Source organism: Nelusetta ayraudi, unplaced genomic scaffold, assembly GCF_046127955.1.
Source record: "Nelusetta ayraudi isolate G7.1 ecotype Tasmania unplaced genomic scaffold, CSIRO-AGI_Nayr_v1 ptg000004l, whole genome shotgun sequence".
Lineage (NCBI taxonomy): Eukaryota > Metazoa > Chordata > Actinopteri > Tetraodontiformes > Monacanthidae > Nelusetta > Nelusetta ayraudi.
In genome coordinates, this window is record NW_027466054.1 from 1,342,610 (window position 1) to 1,367,365 (window position 24,756).

At 44.1% G+C, this 24,756-nt stretch overlaps 1 protein-coding gene across 4 annotated transcripts; it reads right to left on the minus strand.

The window, feature by feature from the left end:
• Positions 1–283: 283 nt before the first annotated feature.
• On the minus strand, positions 284–18,280 carry pik3r6 (phosphoinositide-3-kinase regulatory subunit 6). 4 transcript variants are annotated; one of them, XM_076042742.1, is made up of 22 exons: positions 18,150–18,280; positions 16,295–16,395; positions 15,382–15,460; positions 15,130–15,222; positions 13,790–13,881; positions 13,630–13,698; positions 12,730–12,862; positions 11,712–11,781; positions 10,953–11,142; positions 9,495–9,633; positions 8,890–8,976; positions 7,979–8,222; positions 6,635–6,925; positions 5,599–5,698; positions 5,128–5,250; positions 4,129–4,239; positions 3,931–4,033; positions 3,789–3,847; positions 3,607–3,697; positions 3,463–3,524; positions 3,280–3,377; positions 284–1,529 (listed from the first exon to the last, which is right to left on the minus strand). In XM_076042742.1, the coding sequence occupies exons 3-22, from the start codon at positions 15,437–15,439 to the stop codon at positions 1,373–1,375; spliced, it is 2,370 nt and encodes a 789-aa protein (XP_075898857.1). In that variant the 5' UTR covers positions 15,440–15,460; positions 16,295–16,395; positions 18,150–18,280; the 3' UTR covers positions 284–1,372. The 4 variants fall into 4 exon arrangements, with proteins under 4 accessions (XP_075898857.1, XP_075898872.1, XP_075898849.1 ...); XM_076042757.1 differs by lacking the exon at positions 18,150–18,280 and having other exon boundaries at positions 4,129–4,233; positions 16,295–16,441; XM_076042734.1 differs by lacking the exon at positions 18,150–18,280 and having other exon boundaries at positions 16,295–16,440.
• Positions 18,281–24,756: the final 6,476 nt, after the last annotated feature.

Consider the following 24,756-nt stretch of genomic DNA (forward strand, 5'->3'; position numbering starts at 1 on the left):
AATTTAACCACTTGATTTCACTGTTTCTTCTTCAAAATCTCAAAATATGACACACTTAACCTTTTAAAAAAAAACAACAGTATAAGTCTCCAAAATAAATCCCCATTCATTCAAACATGGCAACGCAACACAAATTTCACACATAAATGACATGCGTGCGTGCGTGCGTGCGTGTGTGTGTGTGTGTGTGCATTAAAAAAAGAACATTACCTTTTATCAAAGCTTAGAGTTAAAGTTTTTAAAGTTAGACTTCATTCACAAAGTGGAGACACAGCACAACCTGTTCTTACAAAACAAAACCATTTATTACCACATGTATTTTTGTTTTGCTTCCAATCATCAGAAGAAAACTATTGTGCAAATCACATCACAGAATGCAAACTATATTATTTCACGCTGCAAGACAGACACAAAGGACTCATTAGTTGACCCATTGTCCACTTCCTGTGGCTTTAATTCTTAATTTTCGTCACATATTGGCAGCTGAGCTGTAACTTGTATGAGGTGTCTGACATGAATCGAATACATAATACATAAACTATCATGTTTGACATGAATCCTAAAATGAAAAAAAATATTTTTATCCTATGACTGACAGAGCAACTCTTGCACCAAAACAAACGCTCTAAAACATTGAGGTTGTCACTTGAAGGCTTCGACAAAAAGTCTCAACGATGTTTAAGCCTAAATCTACTGTATTATAAAGAATACAACATGGCTTTTTGCAGAAAATGAACAGTTGCAAACACTTCCAAAAAGGCAGGGCCTAAAATATATTTCTAGACGCTGAATCGAGGAGCAATCATTTATATAAATGATTCATCCGGGGAAAAGTTAACAGTGAACGCTCTGCAATTATCGTACCGGTTTTTCAACAAGCTTCACATTCTAACACTAGTCAGTGTGTGTCTGTTTGTATGTGTGTGTGTGTGTGTGCGTGTGTGTATGCAAGTGCTTGTCAAAGGGAAGGAATCAATGTAGTGTTTCTGAAACTCTGTGGATTTTCTGGACAGCCACTAAGTGTCGGTGACATAAATGCAAACTGGGCTGGTCGCCCAGCGGTGAGAATCTTTGGGGAAATTTCCTTCTCGCGTGTTTTTATGACCTGCTACAGGCGCCATTGTCTGTTTGACGTCTTTACAGTCGCAGGGTTTTCCAGAGTGGCTGCTGAAAAAGGAAAGAAACTCTGGCAGGAGTTTCCACCCCTCGAGGAAGTGACCACAAGGCTTCACTTCCACTGACAGCGAGCTGCCACCTTAAGGATCATTACGCTGTCACCTTTCGTAACACGACTGAATCATTGTATCGTCTGACAACTTGATTGGTGTCTGAGGTACCTGCTTCCAAGCTTCCAAACTCCTCAGCCAGCGTGTCAGGTGACGATGCCAGCGAAGGTGTTCATCGGCAGTTGGAGTCCCTTTTTCATGTATTTGCTCAGTCCGCCGTCTTGCTCCTCCCCCGACTTGTATTTGTTCTCCACACTTCTCTGGATGTAGTAGCCAGGATCCAGGCAGGGAGAGATTTCAAGGCTGCACCGCAGAAGACACATCAGAGGAGGCGTCAGTGAGCTGAAACCACAATGTTTAAAACCGGAAAAGAGACAGTAGACGGTGACAGTGAAGAGAAGCCAGATGCAGCAGAGAAGCGTGTAGAGCAGCGTTTCTCAACTGTTTTCATTGGGTCGCACCTTTTTTTTCTTAAACTACCATTCAAAAGTTTGAACACACCTTCTCATGAAGTTTTTTTTTTTTTTTACTTTCTACACTCCAGATAGATACTGAAGACATCAAATATATAAGCAAAATATATGTAATTATGCACGAAAAAAACTTTAAATAACTCTAAAGATGCTTTTTATGAAAGGTGGCTGTCGGGTCATATGGACTTTTAATGCCTTCAGTGCGAAACTGCAATGTCAACAGTCATGACAATGAAGGAAAAGACATTCAATTCATAAGGTGTGTCCAAACTTTTGACTGGTAGTGTGTACTTGGGCATTTATTTCACAGGACACACAATTCAACAAGTTCTATCATTTATTAGAAAGTGAGCTAGCGTTTATATTTTTGTGGAATACATTTGAGTTCCTTGGAACATTTGGGTCGCAACTTCATTCTAAAGTAAAAAATGTGAGTCTTGAGCCCTCACTAGTTGAGAACAACAAGTGGGGAGGAAGCGGAACTCGACATAACACCACCTGGGGCACATTTCACAAAGCTGGCTCAACGGAAAGCCAGAGTTTGCTAATCCTGAAATTAGGGAATTTCTGGGTTTTCCACTTCACAAAGTGAGTAAGTCTAACAACAGGAAGGGCAATAATGTTAGCCTGCATCATAATAACTATAGCATCATCTGATTAATTGTCCTACTAAAAGCTAACTAAAAGGCTTCTGACGTTTCAGAAGGAGAGGTTTCCAGGTTTAGCAGTAGATGATAGAGAAGTGCTTTCAAATCTGTGTTTATCCATAAAATTGTGCTGCACAGCAACGTGAGACTTGAGACTGTAACTGTCGAGATTATTTCAGGATGCTGCACAAATCACAACTAATGTGGAAACCAAGGCCTGGTTGTCTTCATGACTCCACAATGCAGACGGAGTCGACCCGGAGCAACAGGTTGAAGCATGTTGAAATTTTGCCCTTGCGTTTTATTTGAAGCCACATTCTAAATAAGACTCGAACCCTCAGCTATCCTTATGTTCAGTAAGATTTCAGTTGTTTTCACCCAAACCTGTCATTTCAATATCAAACAAATTGTAATGCATTTACTCAATCGTGATTTTTCTCCCTCTCCTATGTTGCTGCGGCAGCTGTATTTTTTTTTTGTCTCCAGAAGAATATTTTACAATACCCGCCACGTGAGCGTGTGAGAATCTCTCGATCCAGCAAGTGTAGGTTCTGTGCGTGGACTTCCCTTTGGTGACAGTGGCCACAGTAGTGACTCGTAGTGTCGGAGTTTGATTAATGTGGGCTTTTCTATGATAGTCTGAAAACAAATAAATAAATCAGAGATGGAAAACTCAGGGTGAGTCGACGCAGAGTCGATGGTTGGACTCAGTTTGCTGAACCTCCTCTGTGAAACGGGTCCCTGTCACAACATAACCTAAAATAACATAATAACTTAATAATAACAAGTAACATAACAAGGAAAGTAAGACAGCACTTTATGATTTCGATAAAGTGCCTTTGTCAAAATGATGCACTTTTCTCACCACAGATCAATAATAAAGCTTCTTGGTGTAAAAGTTGTTCAGAGTGGAGCTCTGCCTCCAAGCCCTACCTTTGTACATCTTTGTAGGTGCGCTGACCGTCTCTGTCCAGGGTGACGGCGAACGCTCGATGCTCTGCTGAGGTAACCTTAACGTGGCTGGTCCGGATCTTCATCAGCGGAGGAAAAAAAACATTCTGGTAAGCGAGCTTCAACATTCAGCGCGAGCCAGATCAGAGACGACTGCGTGCTCACCGGTGTGTTGTTTTTACTCTTTGCAGTGCATTCATTTAAAGTCAGCGTCAAGCAGTTCAAATCTGAAACCAATCAGAGGGGAAAACAGTGAGAGGAGAATGTTTCATGAATGAAACACAAAGAGTTTGTGAGCTCAGGCTCCACCTTCAGCTTCATTAGAGGGAATGGCGTTGATCTGAGCGCCCAGAGTCCTGACTGAGAAGCCCTTTTCAACGTCTCTGCCACTCAGCGTCACCTGCACACATCAAGACAAACCCTCAGGAGGGCAATACAAACTGGAAATGTCTTTGCCTTTCAGGTCGGGGCAACAGAGAACCCGTACGTACCTTGTTGTATTTTATTGAGAGGTACGGTCCAAAACCTTCGGCCGAGCTCTTCCTCCTGTCTGCTTGGGGCAACAGACACGCAGTTACACAAAGAGCCGCCATGAGAAAACGCTCTCAATGAAGCAAAGCCCCCTGAACTCACCTTTGACCGTGGCTGAAATCTGCCTGAACTCGGGAAAGTCAATATCGAGATGAGTGAGAAACACGTCCTCCACAGGGTCCTTAGTCACGCCGCTGGAAAAGATCTACGGGGAAATCAGGAAGATCATATTTACATTTGCAAAATGACGTTTTTACGACACGATACAGTACTTTTGACTGAAGAGGTGAATCCTACTACCTTGACAAAGTAGATGGTGAAGAAGACGGGCTGCTGCGCCATGCGGATGTAGTAGGAGATGACGTCAGATATGAAGGGGTCTTTTTTCGGTCCTTCCGGTTTACTCTGTTGCTGCAGCAGATAGAAGGACGTCACATCAACGTGCGCGCCTGCAGCTCAGTCACTGAGTTCAGTGGAGCGGCGGCACAGACGGTGAAAACAGGTTAAACTGCAGCAAGTCCAAGCTTACATGAGAGGGAAGGTTTATTCACTGTTGCTCAAAGCCGGGTTAAGATGTTGTTTAACTATAAATAAGTGTTATGCATGAAGAGATTTCATTGCATTGAGACGGTAACCCATCGGTTGTATGTCCAGGGTGTCACCACACGGGGGCGGCCGTCCCTGAGCGTGCATGCTACACGTGCACAGTTGCTTCATGTGCTGTTCAAGCTGCGTGACACCAGAGTTGCGCAGTGTTTTGAAACGGTATTCTAGAGGAACATCAAGATAATAACTGTCATCACAGCCAAAGCGTCTCATCATGTCTGACAAAAGCAGTTTGTCTTTAAAAAAAAAAAAAAAAAAAACGCTTCTAAAAGTTGTTCTTTATTTAAAAAAAGGAAACTAGTCATATTATTGGAGTAGAAGAAGAAAAGGAAAAAAGAGCAGGTAGGACATTTGGATCATTTAATTTTATCCAACCTTGTTAAGTCATTGATGATAATTAGTGAGAACTCATCAATGTGATCATTGTCTTCACATAGATCAGTATCATTAATAATAATATTTTACCACAGTAAAGTTTGTTATTTCAAGAGCAAACTGGTCGCAGCTCTCAGGTTCACAAAGGGCTGCTGAGCCCTGCGTGACACCATACAGTTTCTCTCATTGGCTTTGGCAAGAGGCAAGATCATTATCGTGGCCTCATCAAGGCCAATAAACACGAGTGGGGCAGAACTTTGGGAAGTCCTGCCACCCCCCCACCCACCCCCTCTAGTGAACGCGTGAATCCACTCCTACCATCTGTGCCAGTTTCGGGATCATGGAGCCGAGGCTGCTGATGTTAGTGTTGTACCAGGGGTCCACCATGCTCAGGTAGGAACCCAGAGCACACGGCTCGCCATCCCATCTATGTGACTTGTTCTGAAAATAAGAACATGGGACACAGAAAGAAGAAAATCAATGAACAAAATCTAGCCTGATGTTTTCCTTCAGTAATTATTGTCATACAAGTGAGGTGCTGATAATGAGTAGGAGTGAATCTGAGGAGACAATTCATTGTGACATTTGAGGTAAGAAATCATTGGAAAAAAAACTGACTGGAAATTGAAAATGAATTGTGACACTGCGAACAGGGAACCGTGTGGCTGCACATGTGCTCAAAAATGTTCCGCTCAAGTTTTCACTTCAACCACGACTCTTTGTTGCGTTTCACAGGCAGATCTGCTCCGATCTGTGTGTCTGACTGACGTGCAGAGGAAGTGAGCTCACCTTGACTGAAGAGCCGGGACTTTTCGCCCCGCAAACAGGGATGTAGTAAAACTGGAGGTTGATTTTCAGAGTGAGAAAAATCCGCCGCGCTTCCCTTTTCCTGCAGAAGCAAAACACCAGAGGTGCGTGAGACAGAGCCGCAGCGGCTCCCTGCGTGTCGGGACCCAACAAGCACAGGCTCACATTACAGAAGTGAGGCTTTCTTTCTCCAGTCGGAAATATGTAATAAAGGAAAGACGTACAAATACCTTGTTAATGGACTTAAGTAGATTTTTCAGGTATCTGTACTGTACTTGAGTCTTTTCTACTCTTTTAACTTTTGCTCCCTGCATTTGTACACAAATATCTGTGCTTTGTCTTTCCTGCACTGGAAAAAACACGCTTGTTACTAATATAAAGTCATATTATTGGAGTATCTCGCCATTGGGATTCTGTTCACTGCAGAGAAAAATACCAATATAGAAAATAACATAGGTTATTTTTTATCAAAAGTGTAAACTCGTGGATCATAACTTCTACTGGCTACAGTTTAGTTCAGCTACAGTTGAAAAAGAAAAAAACTGCAGTCTTGAGAGGAGCAGAGCTTCGATCCAGATGCTCGTCAAAGACCTCTGGTCAGTTCAGTCGCATCTTAACCTCACTATTGTGTTGTACTCTGACAGCATCATCTTAAACAAATATATCAAAATCATGACACACGTCAACATAGAACCTGCCCATCTTAAATCAATAGAAAGTGAATGTTTTCAATCCAGTGTAAAACCCTTTACCGTCAAATTTTCACATTTTTTTAAGCAAAACATTTTGAACGCTAACCACACTCACAATGTATTGTTTCATTATGTCAAAAAACATTTGTACTTTTTACTTAAGTAAATTTCGGAACCTGTACTTTCTAACTTTTACTTTAGCAAATGAAGTTGCAGGGGTATTTTTTTGTTTTACACAAGTACCTGTACTGTCACTTAAGTGCAGAATGTGAATAATATTGCCGGATGCGCTGATGACACGACACCGACCCGGTGCAGCCGCTCACCTGAAGAAGAAGTATTCCCTGGCCAGACGGCCCAGCGCCCTGTCGTCTCCCATCACCACGATCCTGGCGGTCAACTGCTTCCGCTGATTGGCCAAGGGGCTGAGCAGCGCGCTGCTCCCGGCTCGCCTCTGCAGGGTGGCGCCGCCGCTGCCCCCCCGCCCTCGGTCTCCTCCGCCCACCACCAGGCTGCTGGGATTGTCCAGGCTGTCCTGCAACAGTGCCATGCTGTCCTTCACCGACGGCTTGATCCGGAAGCCCAGGGTGCGAGACAGCTTTGATGGGTCGGGCTCACTGGGGGAAGAGAATCCACCGTCAGGCCTTTTTAGAGATGTTAAGTCATAATAATTATCCATCCATCCATCCATCCATCCATCCATCCATCCATCCATCCATCCATCCATCCATCCATCAGGGTCACGGGGTTCTGCTGGAGCCTCTCCCAGCTGTCATAGGGCAAAGGCAGGGTGACACCCTGGACAAGTCGCCAGTTCATTGCAGGGCCACATAGAGACCACCATCCACATTCACATACACACCTACTGACAATTTAGAGTTTCCAATTCATCTCACACGCCTGTTTTTGGAGTGTGTGAGGAAGCCGTAGAACCCGGAGAGAAGCCACACAGACACAGAGAGACCATGCAAACTCCACACAGAAAGGTTCATCTTCATTTTTTTTGTAATAATAATAAAAATAATAATCATAATGAAATGTTCATGATAAATTTCCCGTTTCACGAGATCATTTTCACACTTCTACAAGATTAATTTCACGTCATTTAGTGATAGCGAAAGGCTCAGTATCACAGAACTCTATGAAAAGTTTTGTCTTTTTACGAGGCTTCGGCTACTCAACAAACTCAAATAAATCTTGAGAGTGGTGAATCTACGCTGTACAACGTACTAGGTTTATTTCGTGCATCTCCAAATGAACTGGCACATTGAGCTCCTGTTACTTCAACATGACTCAAAATGTTGATGCGCCTCTGTCAAGATTTCTCAGAGTTACCGGAGCAGCTGACGAATGTGGCCTTGTGGCACAAGAGCGATCCCCCCGCCCCCAGTTTGGTTTTTGCTGCAGCGGAAGTTCAGAGCGGCTGGACTTTGTAGCGGCTGCCGTGTGTTTCACTCATGCAAACCATGCAGCCCGATACCACGAACTGACTCTTGGGAATCTTTGCATCCGTCCTGTCACAGCACTGCGACGCTCTGAGGCTCTGACGCACTGCAGGATTCGGCACTGCTGTAACTCTTCATTATTAGTTTTCTGATGTATTTTAATATTTAGGAAAGGTGTCCGACTGAGTTTGAACTGAAGAGCGATGACATGAGCTCACAGTTCACCTTTTGCCTCCTTCCCAGGAGGTGTGGGCGCCGGGGCCCTGCGGGGCCGACAGCTCGGCTCCTGGAGGCAGGTCCTTCTCGATGCCGCTGTCATTGGACATGACGGACATGACGGAGTGGCGGGTGGTCTCGGACGGCGACGGGTCGCTGGGACAGTCGCCCAGCTCAAAGTCCTCCTGCTCCTGGCTGAGGGGGAACTGCTCCGACGACGAGCTGGAGCGAAACCACTTGGAGAGCAGCCGCCCTGTCCACAGTGAGAAAGCCATCGAATCAGGCGCCATTGTAAGATGAAACTTTAGCTTCTAGATGTTTTCATTTTTTCAAAAAAAACAACAAAAAACCTTTTGTTTGTATAACAGAAGCCCGCTCTAAGTTACATAGAGATCTATTGAGCTTGCAAGATATCATTCAGGTCATCTTAGTTTGAACTGCGTCTAAAATTCAATTTTATCCAACTGGGGCAACTGGACTTGTTCTTGCGATCTTGAAGACAATTTGCCTCTCATCTGAAAGGCGTCTTCAGTTAAGTTCACACTTTTTAAGTGTTTGTCACATGAAGCTCCAAGAGCTTGCAGAGATTTACACCTTTCTATACAACATCCTGGATGGACAGTCAAAGTGCACACACTTCCACTATCACTTTCACCTTTGAAGTATCTGTTTCTCATTACTGCAGCATTTCTTGCAATTTACAAAAGAAAAAAAAACTCCAGATTGAAAAATGAGAACATGTTCTCATTGTCAAACATGATTCTTTTTTTTAAATGTTCTTTAGGGAAAGTAAGACAGCAATAACAAGGGATGTGTGTTACGATACTTTTTTTTTTATCATTTACTAACCCTGTTTATGCTTGAATGATTGAAGTCAAAACCACTGCACAGGTTCAAAACTCTGACTGGGTGCCACTTACAGATATCGATGTCCTCCGTCCAGAGGTGGAAACTCATCTCTGGGTTGGGCAGGGGGCAGTCACGCAGCGGCCCACCGGAGGTCGGCTCTGAGATACAACATAGAGGGAGAGCGATGTGACCACGATGCCATCACAAGCAGCCTGGCCGCTCCGTGAACGTCTGAAAACACTCAACATACTGCTGAGGTGAGGAAAGAGCAGGTTCACAATGTCAATGCAGCGTCACTGCTCATTGACACTGTGAAGCTTAAACATTCGGCGTGTTTAGGACAAGATGAAGTGGATGGTTTATGTTCCACCAGAGTGTAAAATGTGCAAAACAGATTTTCATGACCTGGCTTTGAGTCTGCACAAAAAACAATGTAATCCCCTGTTTCTCACTCACTGAAAACAGAGCCAGACTTTACCCAACACATTTCGTCTCGCTTCTTTTGTTTTTTCTTCTTCTCATCTCTTGATTCCAGTGAGCTGCATGGCTAGACGAGACTGTGACTTGTAATGATTGTGTGTGGCTTTTTTATCCTTTTCCGTTTGCGGCGACTCGAGTCACAGAGAAGCGGGCTGACCTTTCATCGCAACTGCACGTCTTTTCAGAGAAGTCGTACCTGCGTCGGTGATCCGGCTGTAGAGCTGCTGCAGCCGGGCCTTCAGCGCGCCCCTCGCCCCCCTGTCGCTCTCCTCTGCACTCTGCTCGAGAGCCGCCAGCACTTCCTGGAAGTGCGCCTCAACGTTTTGGCCCATGTCCTGTGCCCGGAAGATAAAAAAAACATGTGCGATTGAGCACGCAATCACACAGGAAAGAAAACATGCTGCTCTGACTACTAATAGCACAAAGGCAAATGGGTCAGGTGTGTGTGTGTGTGTGTGTGTGTGTATGTGTGTGTGTGTGTGTGTGTGTGTGTGCGTGTGTGTGTGTGTGTGTCTATGTCCTGCAAAGGTGTTACTTTAGGATGAGTGCCAGGAGACGTTTCCACCTCACAGCTCAACCACATCAGAACTTTCATTGGGGATGTGTTGCACGACATGGGTGTGTAGTTGAGACTGTAAAGCTAAAATGAATCCAGGAGGGAAGAAAATTCTAAAAATGTACTTTTGTGACAATAACAACCCACCCTTCCTCACATTCCACTCTCTCAAGGGAGCTTGTGTGTGTTGTGTTTGCGAGCACAGGGGTGGGTCTCACTCACACACACGCACGCACGCACGCACGCACGCACGCACGCACACACGCACACACACACAGGCCACTTTATTAGGCATAGTCTTCAGTTGTTTGATGGATTAAAGCCACTTTGAATGTGGCGGGGCGGCTGGTGCCAGATGGGCTGGACTGAGAATTACAGAACAGAATACAGAACATGTTTATATGGGACACGTAAGCGGATGAAAAAAAAATGCTCACATGTTTGAAGAATATTAAGAACAGCAAATGCTGTATAGTGGGTATAGCATTTTGAAGCCAATGCTTATGTAGATATTGACTCAGACAATCAGATCAAACGAGCAGATCAGTGAACCTGTTTGGCTGAACACAACAACAGTGTGATGAGGCAGTCTGCAGGCCTTCACACGATGGCACGAAACCACAATCATTTTGATGAACCTGTGTGTGTTCATCAGGGGATGGCATTTTTAAAACAAGTCATGGAACAGAAACACTTCCCAGTTCGCTTTCTTCCAGAGGAAGAAAGCTGATCCTCGACACGCCGACGTCACACCATCTCCATTCATTTCACTGAAAAGCCATTGTCTTGCCTCGCGCTTTGACCGTGACGCTGCTATAACGCAGAATTAAAAACAAAAACAAAAACAAAAAAAATCTTCTGAATGGACACAGGTGATGGTTTTGCAGGGAAGACGTGTTCCTCTAAAACAAAGCTACAGTAATGACCTACAAGTATAAACACTGTAAAAGGGGTTTGTTGATTTAAAAGGTGACTGCCTGTGCTGTGACAAGCTAACCAGAGAGAAAGTCATAAATTGGAAACAGACCACCACTTGCACGGTATTAATAACCGTGCTGCGTGGTAGCACCACAGAGACGTTCAAGCTCTCCCACTGACCTTCAGGGCTTCAGCCAGTTTCTGTCCACTGCACTGTTGAGCTCCTAAAGCCGCCTGTATGGCGTGCTGGACGACGCAGCTCATGTAATCCACGTGGCCGAGAGTTCCGCCTGAGCCAAGTGTTTCAATGTCCTCCATCAGGACTTGACCCAGAGAGCCAAAGATCTCCAGGTCAGCCAGGACGAAGACCCTGTGGTGCAAATTCAGCGTCACCGACAGAGCAACATTAAGTACCGTCACACCCTCATACTTTTCTAAGCATTGTTTGGTGCAGGGGTCGCCAACATGGTGCCCGTGAGGACCAAGTAGCCCCCCGAGGAGCACGCGAGTAGCCCGCAGGCCTGTTCTAAAATTAGCACAACTCGTTGGGCTGTGTCTAAAATTCCACTTTTTTTCAAACTGGAGCAACTGGACTTGTTCTTGCGATCTTGAAGACGATGTGCCTCTCATCTGAAAGGCTTCAGTTAAGTTCTCACTAAGACGACCTGGATGACTGAGAAGCTTCACAGACAAATTTAATTCAACCTTGTTAATCTTAATATACATGATGATTGTAGATAATTATTAAGAACTCATTAACGTAATCATTATCTTCACATAGATCAGTACCATTAATAATCACATACCAATCACGGCTAACTGAGAAAATGTGTTATTTCAGGAAAGCGTAACTAAGTGGTTGCCCTTCATATGACTCAGGTTCTCCAGGTGACCCCTGGTCTGGTGCGTCAGTTGGGCAACATCATTTTCTGGACTCACCTCTCTTGAAAGGGATAGTGCTCATTTTTTAGGCTCTGCTCCGCTGTCAGCATGCGTTGGTACATAAGGCCTGCCAATCAAAAACAGCAACTGTTAGCAATGTGTTTCTGCAAACACTCCGAGGGATTGTTTGAAGCGTTCGGATTGGACGGACATCTCCAGATCAATTGCACATATTCATTTCATCAGGTCACATTAATACTTTGGTTTCAGTGTTGCCAACTCCCCAGTGAGAAAAGTCGCTATTGGCTAAAGTCGCTAAAAGTCGCTAAAGGCTTAATTTGTGTAATTGGTCAAATGCATGTCATTGTAATGGACACTGTTGGGCTGTATGACAGTAGAATAATGTTGTTAATATGTTTAGAACTACAAATTCTCAGTGGTCTAGTGGTAGAGGGAGTCCACTGGCCGGGTCATACCAAAGACTCCCTGCTTGGCACTCAGTAATCAGGGCTGCACTTGGAGGGGTTAGATGACACCTAATGCTGGCTGAGTGCTGCACTGCTGAAGCTCACTGCTCCGTCAGAGGTCAGAGGAAGGGTCAAATATGGAGGGGAAATTTTACACCATGTGAGGTGTGACTTGAACCAAATGAACCAAACAACTTGCTTCCGGGAGAAAAGAGACATTTACTGTATGGTCCACATAGTAGCTTACAACAAGTGACAAGTGAAAGCACCATATGAGCACCCATAACCATAGCAAATGGGAACAAATTGACCATGTTGTTGTTGTTGTTGTTGTTGTTGTCTTTGCGCAATTCATTTCCAGACATTTTAACGTGAAATCTAAGTGGACGTGTCTCATTATTATAATTTTGCTGCCCAGTTTTTGCCCTTAGGGTTGAAGCAAATGTCACATCTAATTGCTGCTGCTAAGATATATTGCATAATAATCTGCTCAGTGTTGTGTACACACTTCTAGAGCAGGCCATGTTTTAGGTAATGTGGACTTTAGTTTTGTGCCGAGAGGAAGCTGCTGCTTTCGCTGCAGACGCCAGCCAGAGGCAGTGTGGCACCTGGACTGGAGCGTTCCGCTTGGATCCTCCTAGTGTAGCTGAGGCCGACGGCGCAGTAGGGATGAGGGTAGGTCAGCAGTCGCTTGCAGAAGTTGTAAACCCGCTTGTACAGCTCATCTGGAATGTAGGCCGTCTGGAAAATCGAAAACACATGCCGCAAACACACACGCTCGTGTCAGTGGGGAAAAACCAAAATAAAGATCATAACTTCTCTTTTACGGTAAAATGCGAACCAAATTATCTACTATCTAGATGTGATACTTCCTTGATCACCAAATTCTTGTGTCTTATTGTCATGGAAAAAAACAAGACTTCTTCTTCAACTACAACAACCTTCTAGCTTTGACTTTGTCAACAAGCAGCTTACCTACGATTCTGCACTCTTTGGCACACACTCTCCCCGGAGTTAAAGGTTCAGTGTGTAATATTTGGAGATTTTCACACTCTCTTCTGACCACCAGAGCTTGCCAGTGAACTACGGTGGCCTACGCACCCAAACCTGGATACCTTGTCTACCTTCTTCTTTGTTGGTTTATTTGAGGACGCAGGTAGTCACCCTTATTACGAAAGGCGCTGTCAGGCAGCTGGATTGTCCACACCGGGCTTCCTTAGAAACATGGCGGTGCAAGATGGCAACTAACTGGGGGCAAGACCCTCGCTAGATGTATATTATTGTATATATGATGAGGGTACTTTTATTACTTTTACTTTATTATATTACTCTTATCATATTGCGATTACACACTGTAATTAATGCATTTATGGGCAGTATATTGGGCTTTTACCAATATAAAAATCATAAATCAAGTCAATTATGACACACTGGACCTTCAAGGATGTCTGCAGGTCTTAATCTGCATTTTAATGTCACGTCCTCGATGAGCTGAAGGACCACTGTACCTGGATAATGGCGTACATCAGCGTGTGCAGCAACGGGATGATGTCTTTACGGGACTCCCACTTCTCAGCCTGCGCACACATTTTTCAAACAAAACGCGGCAGTTAGAGTCTCAGGTGAACCGAGTTTGCAGTTGGAAATGTCAGGAGAGAGGTGGAGCACCTTTTCCAGCTCTTTGATGAGCCCCCACACCAGAGACAAGCTGTTGGCAGGATTCTTCTGAACCTTCCTGTGGAGCGTCCATCTCAACATGCCTGCACGCAAAAGAAAGAAAGGAAAAAACTCAAAACAAACCCAGCGTGTTACCCACAAAGTGCTCACGGGCAGGAGCACAAACTTGATTAATGTGTCAGATTTCCCTCCGCTGCAGCACTAAGCCAACATAAGTCGCATTACTAACGCATTACTTGTTGTGCATTACTAATGGCTGCGTGGCCCTTTCACTGCTGACAGGGCAAAGTATTTCCTTGTGTGGCTAACACGCTGAGCTGACATCATCGCAGCGCTGCTCCCCGTGGAAAAGTTCCTCAATGCTTCTGGGCCCTGTCCACACGGGAACCTTGCCGTTTTTTTTCTTTCCCGGGGTCGAAAAAAGTCGCGTCCACACGCTGGTAGATGGAAACGGAACAGTGGGTGAAAACGATGTAATGCGTATGCCACACCAAAAGGTGGCGCTGTTCACAGACGCTGACACAGCCACCGGACCCACGATTTAGAAAGAGGGCGTTTCCGCTACACACTAAACACAGCGAAAACAAAAACGGCGAGTAGCGGAAAAAAGGTGAGTCTGAGGTTTTGTGGTAATATTGCCAACAAATCTTGAAGCGCCTGCGATACAAAGACAACTCCGCTCGCCGCTATCGTTGATTTTGTGCCGCTGCATGCCGTGTTTTTTCCGGTCACATGACAGTGACGGTGCGATGACGTCATCGTTTTACAAGGAAAAGCCGTTTTCACCGTCCACACGGCAACGATGTGACAACGGCCAAACGGCGTTGCCAGATTGTCCCACTCTGGGACCCGTTTTCAAAAAATACAGTTTCGGGGACCCAAAACGCCATTGCCGTGTGGATGAAACGCCGAATACTTTACCGTTCCCACCAAAAAACGTTCCCGTGTGGACGGGACCTGGTTAGAGGCAACAAGGAACTGAAACAGTGATAAAGAAAGACTTACTAATGATCTATTTCAGGGGACCAGTTTTAATGAACTCATTTATCGCTTTTGACTCTGTTGCATTCCACTCAGCGTTAAACTCTTTATCTCAAAACGTGACGAAAAAGTTCACTTTAAGTTAAACGATTTTAACTTTGAGAGTTTCTAGTAAAATTATCTTTGTTACTAAAAACCTTCCTTTACCTGGAATGTTTTGTTTTTTTTTGGTTTTTATTAGTTAGGACAACTTCATGGGAAACTGCACTATTTTTTAACAAGCAGGTATTCACAGAAAGAGGTCTCATGTTCACTTTATACTTTCAGCATCACTAAAGCCGGTGGTGCACCTTTTTTAAAGCAGTCGAGGTCAGAATCCCTGGGCAGCACATCTTTCACGTTGCGGCAGAGCTCGTGCTCTGGAAATGTGGGGGGGCAGCCGACTGACGATGAAGTGGAGACAAACAGGAATGTTAGAGTGCCGTTGTTACAAGCAAAAACAAGCAAAAACAAGCAAGACCAGAAGGAACCAAATCCCTTGAACAGCAGGGATGGTGACAGAGGGTTCGACATGGTGGACCATCGCTGAGCTGAGTTTGTACCTGTGGGCTCCATGCTGCAGATACTGCTTGTGCTATCCCAGCAGGCCGTGTTGGTCATTGTTCACATACATTGGATTAACTGCGACTGGAGAAAGGACATATGAGAGAATTCAGTCATATCATCTCAACTGGTGGGTCGTAAACATGGGAAATTTTGCTTTTTTTTTTATATTAAAAAAATATATAATATATATGTTAATATATACATATATATGGACAACATGTTGGGCATTCATTTTGTGGGACACACAATTCAGTCCAATAATTTAAATAATTTATTTACAAGACATGATAGAAAGTGGGCCAGCGTTTGGATTAAATTCGAGTGCTGTGGAATAAATCTGGGTCGCGACTTCATGATGATAAAAAAAAGAAACTGCAGGTCAAGCAGAGTTGAGAGCCACTGGTCTAGAGGTAATAAGCAGGTGTGACTCTGGTTACAGTGTCCGCCTCTGCTTGAGCCACGGCAGTCGATGAGCGTCTAGAATAAGAACACAGACAGACTTGCGGCCCTGGGCCTGTTTTTGGAACTGTGTGAGCTCTACCCTCGACCTAACGCTGAGGCTGTTACTCTGTATGAGACTCAAAGCAAAGAATCAAAAACAAAGAACACTTGTCCATGAACACTACAAGTCATTCGAACTGTCACGTAACCCTCGCATGGGCATCTTCAGCTTCAGTGGACGGCCTTATCTGTGAATGTCCACGTTTTCTTGAAATTTCTGACTTCCAGTTAAGAGAAATGAACCCTAATGGCCAAGTTGGTGCAGAGTCCCTGCATGCAAGTACAAATCTTTTATCCCTCTTAGCTCAGGAGTTCTAAATCTGAAGAAAAAGTGCAACTGTGGCTTCGAACAAAGTGATAACACTTCCAAAATACGCTCAAGGCCAGTCAAGGATGAGACTCACTTACCCTCTGATGCGTCGGCACAGATCAGACTGAGCTTCGGGTCTTCCAACAAGCACACCAGCTGAAGGACCGAGGCAGACAAACACTTGTCTCGAATCAGATGACTGTGGAACAGAGAGAGAAACACGCTGTGTGTCATTGCACGGTACATTTCCTCATAATAAAAGCATCTGCATGAAAGAGGCGGAGAAAAGAAAGTAGGCGTGACCGCCTCCGTGCTCATGCTAAGGCCTCAGGGCTCTTGGATTTGTTTCAAAATGCACACGTAGGACTGCTTAACACTCTCCATTACCGAAAACCTCCTTCCTGCTTCCTTGACGACACACCACTGGGTTTTAGGGTTATTCCTCCAGAATGTGAAAAATATTTGACGGGAAGATGCAAACAGGTTACTTAGCACGCGAAGAGCGATTTACCAAATCTGATGCGGTTTACTGTGGCTGGTTCCTGTCTTTATCTAGCATGCTCGGAAGGCAGGTATTAACTGGCAAAGTCTGGCACAAAAAAGACTGGCCACACGCAGGACCACCTGAGGGGCTGGAGACACAAGCAGTCCGATTCAAAGCCATTGGCGTTTTTTTTTTTCATGAAGAAAAGAGAAAAATGCCTGGATCGATCAATGCATTGTGGGCCAAAAGGCTTTAACTAACTTGAATGGCTTTTTTTTTAATCACCAACAGAGGGGCAACTAAAACATTTTCCAAAAGAGAGCAACTGATTGTCTGGCTTAGTGCAACAAGTCAAGTTGTCAAGTTTTTCTACTTATTTCTTGAAGCCCAGGTCTCGGGACTACTATACTAAGTATGCATAGCTTAGGACAGAATGGTGAAGAGGATGAAGTAATCAGAGAAATAGTATGTATAACACACCAAAAAAATGAAAGAAAGACAATTGGATCTCCACTCAGTCCCACAGATCTGGAACCTGTTTTTACAGAAGATCTTGTTATCTAATTGTGAATTTTGGTGCTGACAGCAGAATGAATCCCACTTCCCCTCCGTGACTTCCTCTGAAGATCTTGAATCCATTTCTGTCCTGTATCATATTACATCACATATACAATTTTGAATTGTATATGTGATGTGATATGATATGTGACACCGCATCCCCACACAGGGGATGCGGTGTCTTTCAAAGTTGATCTAATAAAGCTTCTAACTTTAGACCCATATTTAACAACCAAAAAAGGGGTCTGTCGCACGTCATATCTTACACATAAATCTCCAAAGGAGAAACAAATGACACATCAGTGAATGTAGTCATACCTTTGTGCCTGCTCCTGCAACCTGTTAGGGTGGCCAATGAATTTTTAGCGTCCTATTCTAAGTAAATTTGGCCCTCAATGTGCACTTTTGCATCTTTGTGTTGCCATCAAATTATTTTTTCTTTTGTCCCTGTTTGAACTTTCATGGAACAGCACACTGGTGCGTACTTCAACAAAAAAAAAAAAGCAGTTTATGCAGAAGGCACACCGCACACACACACACACATGCACAGCGAGTTCACACAATGTGAGAGGCTGTCAGTTCATCATTTCCTCCGCTGAATGAGTGGGTAGATGATGCTATACTTAGACACAAGACGCATGTGACATGCAAGACAGCAGGGATACAAGACTGTGCAAATGTTTCCAAGTGTCACTTAGCTGGTGAAAATTATTTATGTTAATTGTGTGACAGACTGCTTTTCTTTGCAACAGTCACTAAATATTCAAAGCTGAAAAAGTAAGGTTTCTTGCAAAACCTCCACTGCTGAAGTCAAATCACAGACTTTGGTGATAGATAGATAGATAGATAAGATAGATAAGATAGATAGATAGATAGATAGATAGATAGATAGATAGATAGATAGGTCTTACCAGTAAACCTGAAGAAGTTTCTGCTCTCGCTATTTCGGCTGCGAAAGACATCAGCAGTTTCATGCCAGTAGCCACAGAGACACGTCGCCGTGACTTGCAGTCGCAATCTCGAACAATGAAACCAAACTACAGCAGCAACTGCTTCTGTTTTGATACGCTGCAGCCGCCTCAGAAAACAGGAAGGGCCTGACTGCGATGAATGGAAGTGTGAGCGGAGGTAGCGCTCGGGTCCTGAGATGCGTCAGGGGTGAGGGGCAGGCAGACGTGTGCGATTGGAAATCCCCCTGCCGAGGATCGTGCAGGGGCTAATGACACAGACGGGCCTTATCGTCTTGCACATACTGCATCAGAAATCAACACAAAACAGCACAAAAGCGGCTCAAGGCAGCAGACAGACACTCACGATGGGTCTTAATTGAGGCTGTTGACAGCGGCAGGCTGCTTTTCCTCTGTTCAGGGAGGATACCGAGAACCACACCATCCAGCCGACCATGATTGGTCTCATTAGTATCACTGAATACTGGTCTATGCCAGGGGTGCATGGGCCAACTTCTTGACTGGTGAGCAACAACGGGTTGTGAAATTTGACAGAGGGGCCGGAGCAGCAGCAGACGGAGTGTTTTGGTGGCCCACCTCATAGGAGAAAAAATATGTCATGGGATATGTAGGAAGTACTTGCTTTACTGTCAACTGAAAATGATCCAAAGCAAAGTTCCAAAAAAATCTGCGTCTTTGAAGCCCCACGGTGTTCAGCTCTTTTTCGGTGGGCTAGATTAAAAAGACTGCATGTGGTCTCCGGGCCACAGTTTGCACATACCTGGTCTATGCAGTGCAGGAACATTGAGTCTGTAATTAAAAGTGGGCAATAAGTGATACAAATACCCCCAAAAAAATCCTGCACCAACATTCTGGTAAATATAAAGAAGTTTTCCTGGATAGGTGCATGTGTGTGTGTGTGTGTGTGTCTGAGTGCATTGTATCCTGATGAACCTGACCTGACAGATCTATTTCCTCTGTAGGGTTGCAGCAAGAGCAAAAATGCCAAAAATGATGTGATGATGCCAAAAACGTGGGATGATTAAATCGTGGAGTTGGCAACTGTCCCTTGGTGGCACGTTAGGGAGATTGTTTTTTGTTGTGCTAAATGCACAGAGTGAGCGCGAGGTAGACAGACAGGAAGAGACAGAGATACGGGGGCTTCCTGAGAATGTGTGAGCTCTATTTCGGTACCTGTGACGGTGAGAACTGGGTCAATTAGTCTCTCAGGAGTCGGAAAAAAGGACTAAGGGTTCAGAGTGGAAACGTCATCCAAAGTCAATGGGGGTTTTACTCAAACACAGTGCAGATGAAGGCACAGAATCTCAACTGGAACCAAGGGCAACAGTGTCACCACCTTTGTACAAGGCCATGCAAGGTGATGTGCACGAGTGCAGAAACAATGCGGTCTTGTTTGGTCTGTTTGTGTCGTCTCAGCTGAACTGGACGTACCAAAAATACCACATCTAACAGACTCAGAATCAGAATAGCTTTGTTTACATGGACACAAAGGCTCAATCAGATTAAAAATGCTTCATGTAAACACGTCAATCGGAAGATTCTGATCCGTTCCATTCGGAAAGAAATTTCATTCTGAAAGAGAGAGGTGGTTTGTGCCGATCGTTATTCCGAATGGTGTCCATGTACACACCCACTCAGATGATCCTGGTTGGGGTAAAATTATCTCCACTGCGCATGTGTGCTCCGTCGGCGTGACGCGTTTCCACCTTTGCGGCAGCCGGTCATTTTTCGACAACGGAGCGTTTGGTTACAACACAGGCGGAAGTACAGCTTCTTCTTCTTCTTCTACTATTTCCGGAAAATTAGACAGCTCCGCGCATGCCCAAATTATTTATTCTGATTAAGCGCTTGGTGCATGTAAACGCACGTCATGGTCGGATCATTTCATTTCATGTCCATGTGAACGGTGGATTTGGAATTTGCGATCCACCAAGGTTTAGATCGGATTGGAGAAATCTGCGCATGTAAACATAGCTAAGGTCTCTATTGTCATTGTACAAAGTACAACGAAATGGGTGACGCACTACGTACATGTCCTCGGATGAAGCGCGATGAGTTGGATGAAGTTTGGCTTTTTGCACAAAACAATGAAGTGCATGAGTTTTGCTGCGTCACACTTTCATTACCTGTCTCTCAATTGATGGACTGTGTGTTTTCACGACAAGAATCTCCATACAGGCTGTGGGGTACCCACACTGCCCATAGCTCATTCACTCATTGGTCCATTCAAGACAGCGCTGTTGCTATTTTTAGATGAGGCCGCGATCAGGAAGTTACATGCAAACACCGGAGCAAAGAGCTCTAATGATTTGGCCTTCCTTCAAAATCCTGGGTGGGGTGGAGGATGAAAAAAAAAAGCTTTGGAAATCTTTGTGCATTAAAATTGTTCAGTGGCAACAGGGAAGGTGACTCAACTTACATTGAAACTGCTGTTAAACAAAATGTCCTCATTCTGGGACAAATGAGGGATAGTCTTATTTTCGGGCTGTTTGTTTTAAATGCAGTTGAGTTGCCTTAGCTTAGCCTTAGCGCTCCCACAGACACTAACAACAGACGACGCAGCAATACATCAGGACATTTTCGCAGTGGCAAAGTTGTTGTGTTATTAGCAGTCGGCCGCACAGCGCTGGCTGCACATCACACTGTCATCTAGAAACCCCCTGACGCAGCAAAGGACTAAGAAAACAGGGAAATGCAGGCTGGGCAGTAGCACCGATACTGACGACTCCGCATTTTTAATGACTCAACGTGATGACTGAGTGAAATGATTATTACTGACCAAGCCAAAAACAACACCTTGAATGCAAGATGGCTCGTATTGCTCAGATCTGAGTCAACCTGGACGCTGGTTGGCCTCCAAGTTGAGGCAGAGAAATGTTTTTTATAAGTCCTGATAGGATGTTAAGGCGTGTTCTCTATTACGCAATGTTTGTGAGCCGTCAGTCTTTTCAAAGGCTGGCCTCATTTACCGACAATGACAATGAGGAAATAAACGTTCGCAGGAGGACATTGCATATGCATACAAACAAATAAACTAAATTAATGGACTCATCTACTTCAATAACAACTTTGTGCACTAACAAACATAAAAAAAAAAAACATACAAATGTTGCGTAAAGGAAGATATTTTATCGACAGCAATAATTTTTTCCTTCCTTACAGATGAGAGGACACTCTGGCTGTCATTAGTCGTGAAGCGATATCATGCAGATTCCAGGCTGTATTTGGCCTCTACGGCTGTACCTGTGTCTGACTTGCTTCAAAATAAAGGATCTATGCCGGAACTTATTTTTTGCTGCTTCTAATAATAGGGAAAAAAGGGAAAATCTGATATTTTAGTTTATTTCAAAAAAGTGAATTTCTATCAATCAATTACTAAAAAAAAAAAATCAATAAAATTACTGAAAAGATCTGAAATTTGGGTCACGGAAACAAAATAACAAATTCTTACGAGTAGAAATATATCAATCATGTGTTTAACGTAGTGTTGTCGTCAAGACCACACCAACCAAGACCAAGACATCATCAAGACTAGAGAGTATCGAGATGGAGACCAGACCAAGACATTTGGAGTTCGAGACCAAGACAAGACCAAGACTTTATATATCAAGGAAAAATAACAACAAAACAGAAAAAAATGTACCATTATCCTTTTTGTAAATTCAAGTAATTAATTGGGAATAAGGGGGCAGTGTGTCACTCTGGCTGTCCGTCCAGTCCGAGACCGAGACAAGACTGAATAAAAATGCGTCCGAGTCCGGGGCGAGACCGAGAGCTTTAAAAAGTGTTGTGGAGACCAAGACCAATCTGAAGAACTTCAACAACACTAGTTTAATGCAAAAGAAAATAAACCATGAACTAATTCTGAGAGTGGGAGCAGATTTGCTTCTTGCTTCTAGTATGACGGCTACTGTTGGCAGTGCATTTGGTCTGTGGAGAAATGCAAGCAAACGCTAAACTCGTTAAACGCTGAGTGAATCTAAAAAGTGAGTCTAAATGTTGAGGTGATTGATCCAAATCAATCAGGCAATGTGCAAAGTGACGAGCATTAAAAGGTCAAAGGTTCTGCTGAGGCATCTCAAATTTCATGTTAACGAAAGCCTATACAGGGAACGGCAATGATAATAATTGCACATTCAATCGATTTAGCTAAAAAATAAAAAGTAATAAAAAAAGAGTCTGCCTTACCTGTTCTTCTATAACGCTAACCTGTCCAGGTGCTTTAGTCTCACTCGTCTGACAGTCTAACTGCACTGGCTATCGCATGGCCACAGAGTGAGAGCTGCACAGTGAAAGCACGCCTCTTTCGAGGTGACCTGTGGAATTTCTGAGTCATGAGAAAGGTGCTGGTGTTGGGAAAGGTGCTGCGAGAGTAAGCGGTTGTGCTCAGAGCCAGAGGCTTTTTGGATTAGCAGAATTGGTCCTGCACACACGGCAGCTTGCTCTGTGCTCCAGTGTGGAGGTGTAGTCATGAGTAATAGGCACTGTGCAGAGAACGTCAGTCGTAATTATGGTGAGAATAAAAACCTGGGTTGTTCCTGTCCTGGTAAGGAAAAACAAACAGTAACCGTTTTCAGTCTTATTAGTTTGGTCACTTGTAGGTGTTTTCATTTCCTGACATTTAATGCAGTGGTAAGAAAAAAAAAAAAAAAAAAAAAGGTTGTTGCTGTTGTTAAGGAACATCTTTCCACAGGGCCACAGTTCTGTATGATTCACTCGACGCAAACCACCAAATGGACTGACGTGATGCATGGAACCTGACTCAAGAGCGGTGCCTTTGCTTGGGAGTCGCAGGAATGCCTGTCAGAGTCTTTCAGTTTCGTTCAGCTGTTGATTGATGCCCACTGCAACCATTCTCCAGCTGAAGAGACGATAAAGATGTGCAACTGTCCAAAACATTGTGATTCCAGAATAATTTGCTGCATGACTGTCATACCCCACCTCATGGTCAGGTTTTTTTTAAGCCACAGCCATCAAGCGTGGCCTTCATCACCCACAGCCAATGCATGTAGACTGGGGCCGTATTGAGTTAAAGGCATTTTATTTGCATCTTCTCAATATATCTTCCCACGTCTTGGATATTGTATGTTTCTCCTGAGCCTGGATATACAATGAAGAGCACTGAAGCCACCTACAAACAAGTAGTAGTAATCGCATCCCTCAATCATTTAGTGGACCAACTGCAGTGACCTACAACCTTCAAGCCAGAGTCTCGGCCGACGGCCTGAAGAAGCTCTTCTGTCTTCTGACAGAGTAATGGCTTTACAAGAAGCAATGATCAATAATAATAATAGCGCTAATAAAAATAATAATTAAAGTTGTTATGAATGTGTTTAGCAGATCAGAGACATTGTTAATGTATACTTTTATTTCTTCTTGCGTTAATCTCTTTAACTTCTTTTCAATGATTTCATTTAAATTGGTTATTTGTCTATTTTTATGACATTTCAAAGATGACTCAGCTTAGATCCTCAACACACACACACACACACACACACACACACACACACACACAGTCTGCCCGGCATATTACCTAGATGGTTTGGGTGTAAATTGCACAGACGGCTGTGACTGGGAGAGGCTGGTGAGAGGGGGAAGTATGATTCAGAACATTTCAGTTTGCCATTACGTCCGTTACACCTCATTTTTGCCATTTAAAAAAAGAAGAAAATAACAGCAGCAAACGCCCAGAAATAAACAACTGGAAGAGAAAAAACACACACGCCCAAATGCAGGCGGAGGCTGGAGGCAGCGGTGGCCTGCATCCCCTGCAGCGCTGCCAGGAAGCTGCGATCTCAAACAAGGGAAGCTGGAGAGAACACAGCTGCGTTGACGACTGCTCACGCAGACACAACACAGAGCACGAACAGGAGCAGGCAGCCAGATCAAACTCCCGCTGATGAACGTCTTTCCGGTCGGAGGGCACAGCAACTGCTGCTCCATTCATGAAACACGCTGAGCACGATGGAGACGGGAAGCTCTCGCCGACGGGGGCGGAGCTACGTGGTGGCCTTCCACACTTCCACTATGTATGCATGAACACACATGGAATTATATAGGAAACATTAAAAGTGCAAAATAACTCAAGCACGTTTTATATTTATATTCTTCAAAATAGCCACCTTTCATATAAAGTATATTTACAGTTATTGAATGCGTTTTTTTCTCATTTTCAGTGTTTAAAGAGTCACTTCAACAAAGAGGACTTCAAAGAGATATTATGTTTTCTACATATCCCATGATAGATGTTTTTTTCCTTCTATGAGGTGGGTCACCAAAACACTCCATCCATCTGCTCCTGCTCCGGCCCCGACTGTCAAATACATTTTAAGAACCCATTGTGGCCCACCAGTCAAAACATTATCCATCCATGCTCTGACTCATAGGAATGGTGACAGGCCCTCAAAACATAAAATAAATCCAAAAACAAACAAACAAACAAAAAATCCTACTGTCTCAATTAGAGCAAACAGCCAAGTAGTCATTTCAGTTATCAACTTATCGCCAACCCCGTGTGAGCCATGCTCTCAACCTGTGCCCTCCAGATCCC

Coding starts and splice junctions, on each gene's coding strand:
- pik3r6 (XM_076042742.1), bottom strand. CDS start 15,439: ATGACCAACACGGCCTGCTGGGATAGCACAAGCAGTATCTGCAGCATG. Junction 15,223..15,381: donor CTGCAGCATGGAGCCCACAG/GTACAAACTCAG, acceptor CTTCATCGTCAG/TCGGCTGCCCCCCCACATTT. Junction 3,525..3,606: donor TCCCTCTAATGAAGCTGAAG/GTGGAGCCTGAG, acceptor GATTGGTTTCAG/ATTTGAACTGCTTGACGCTG.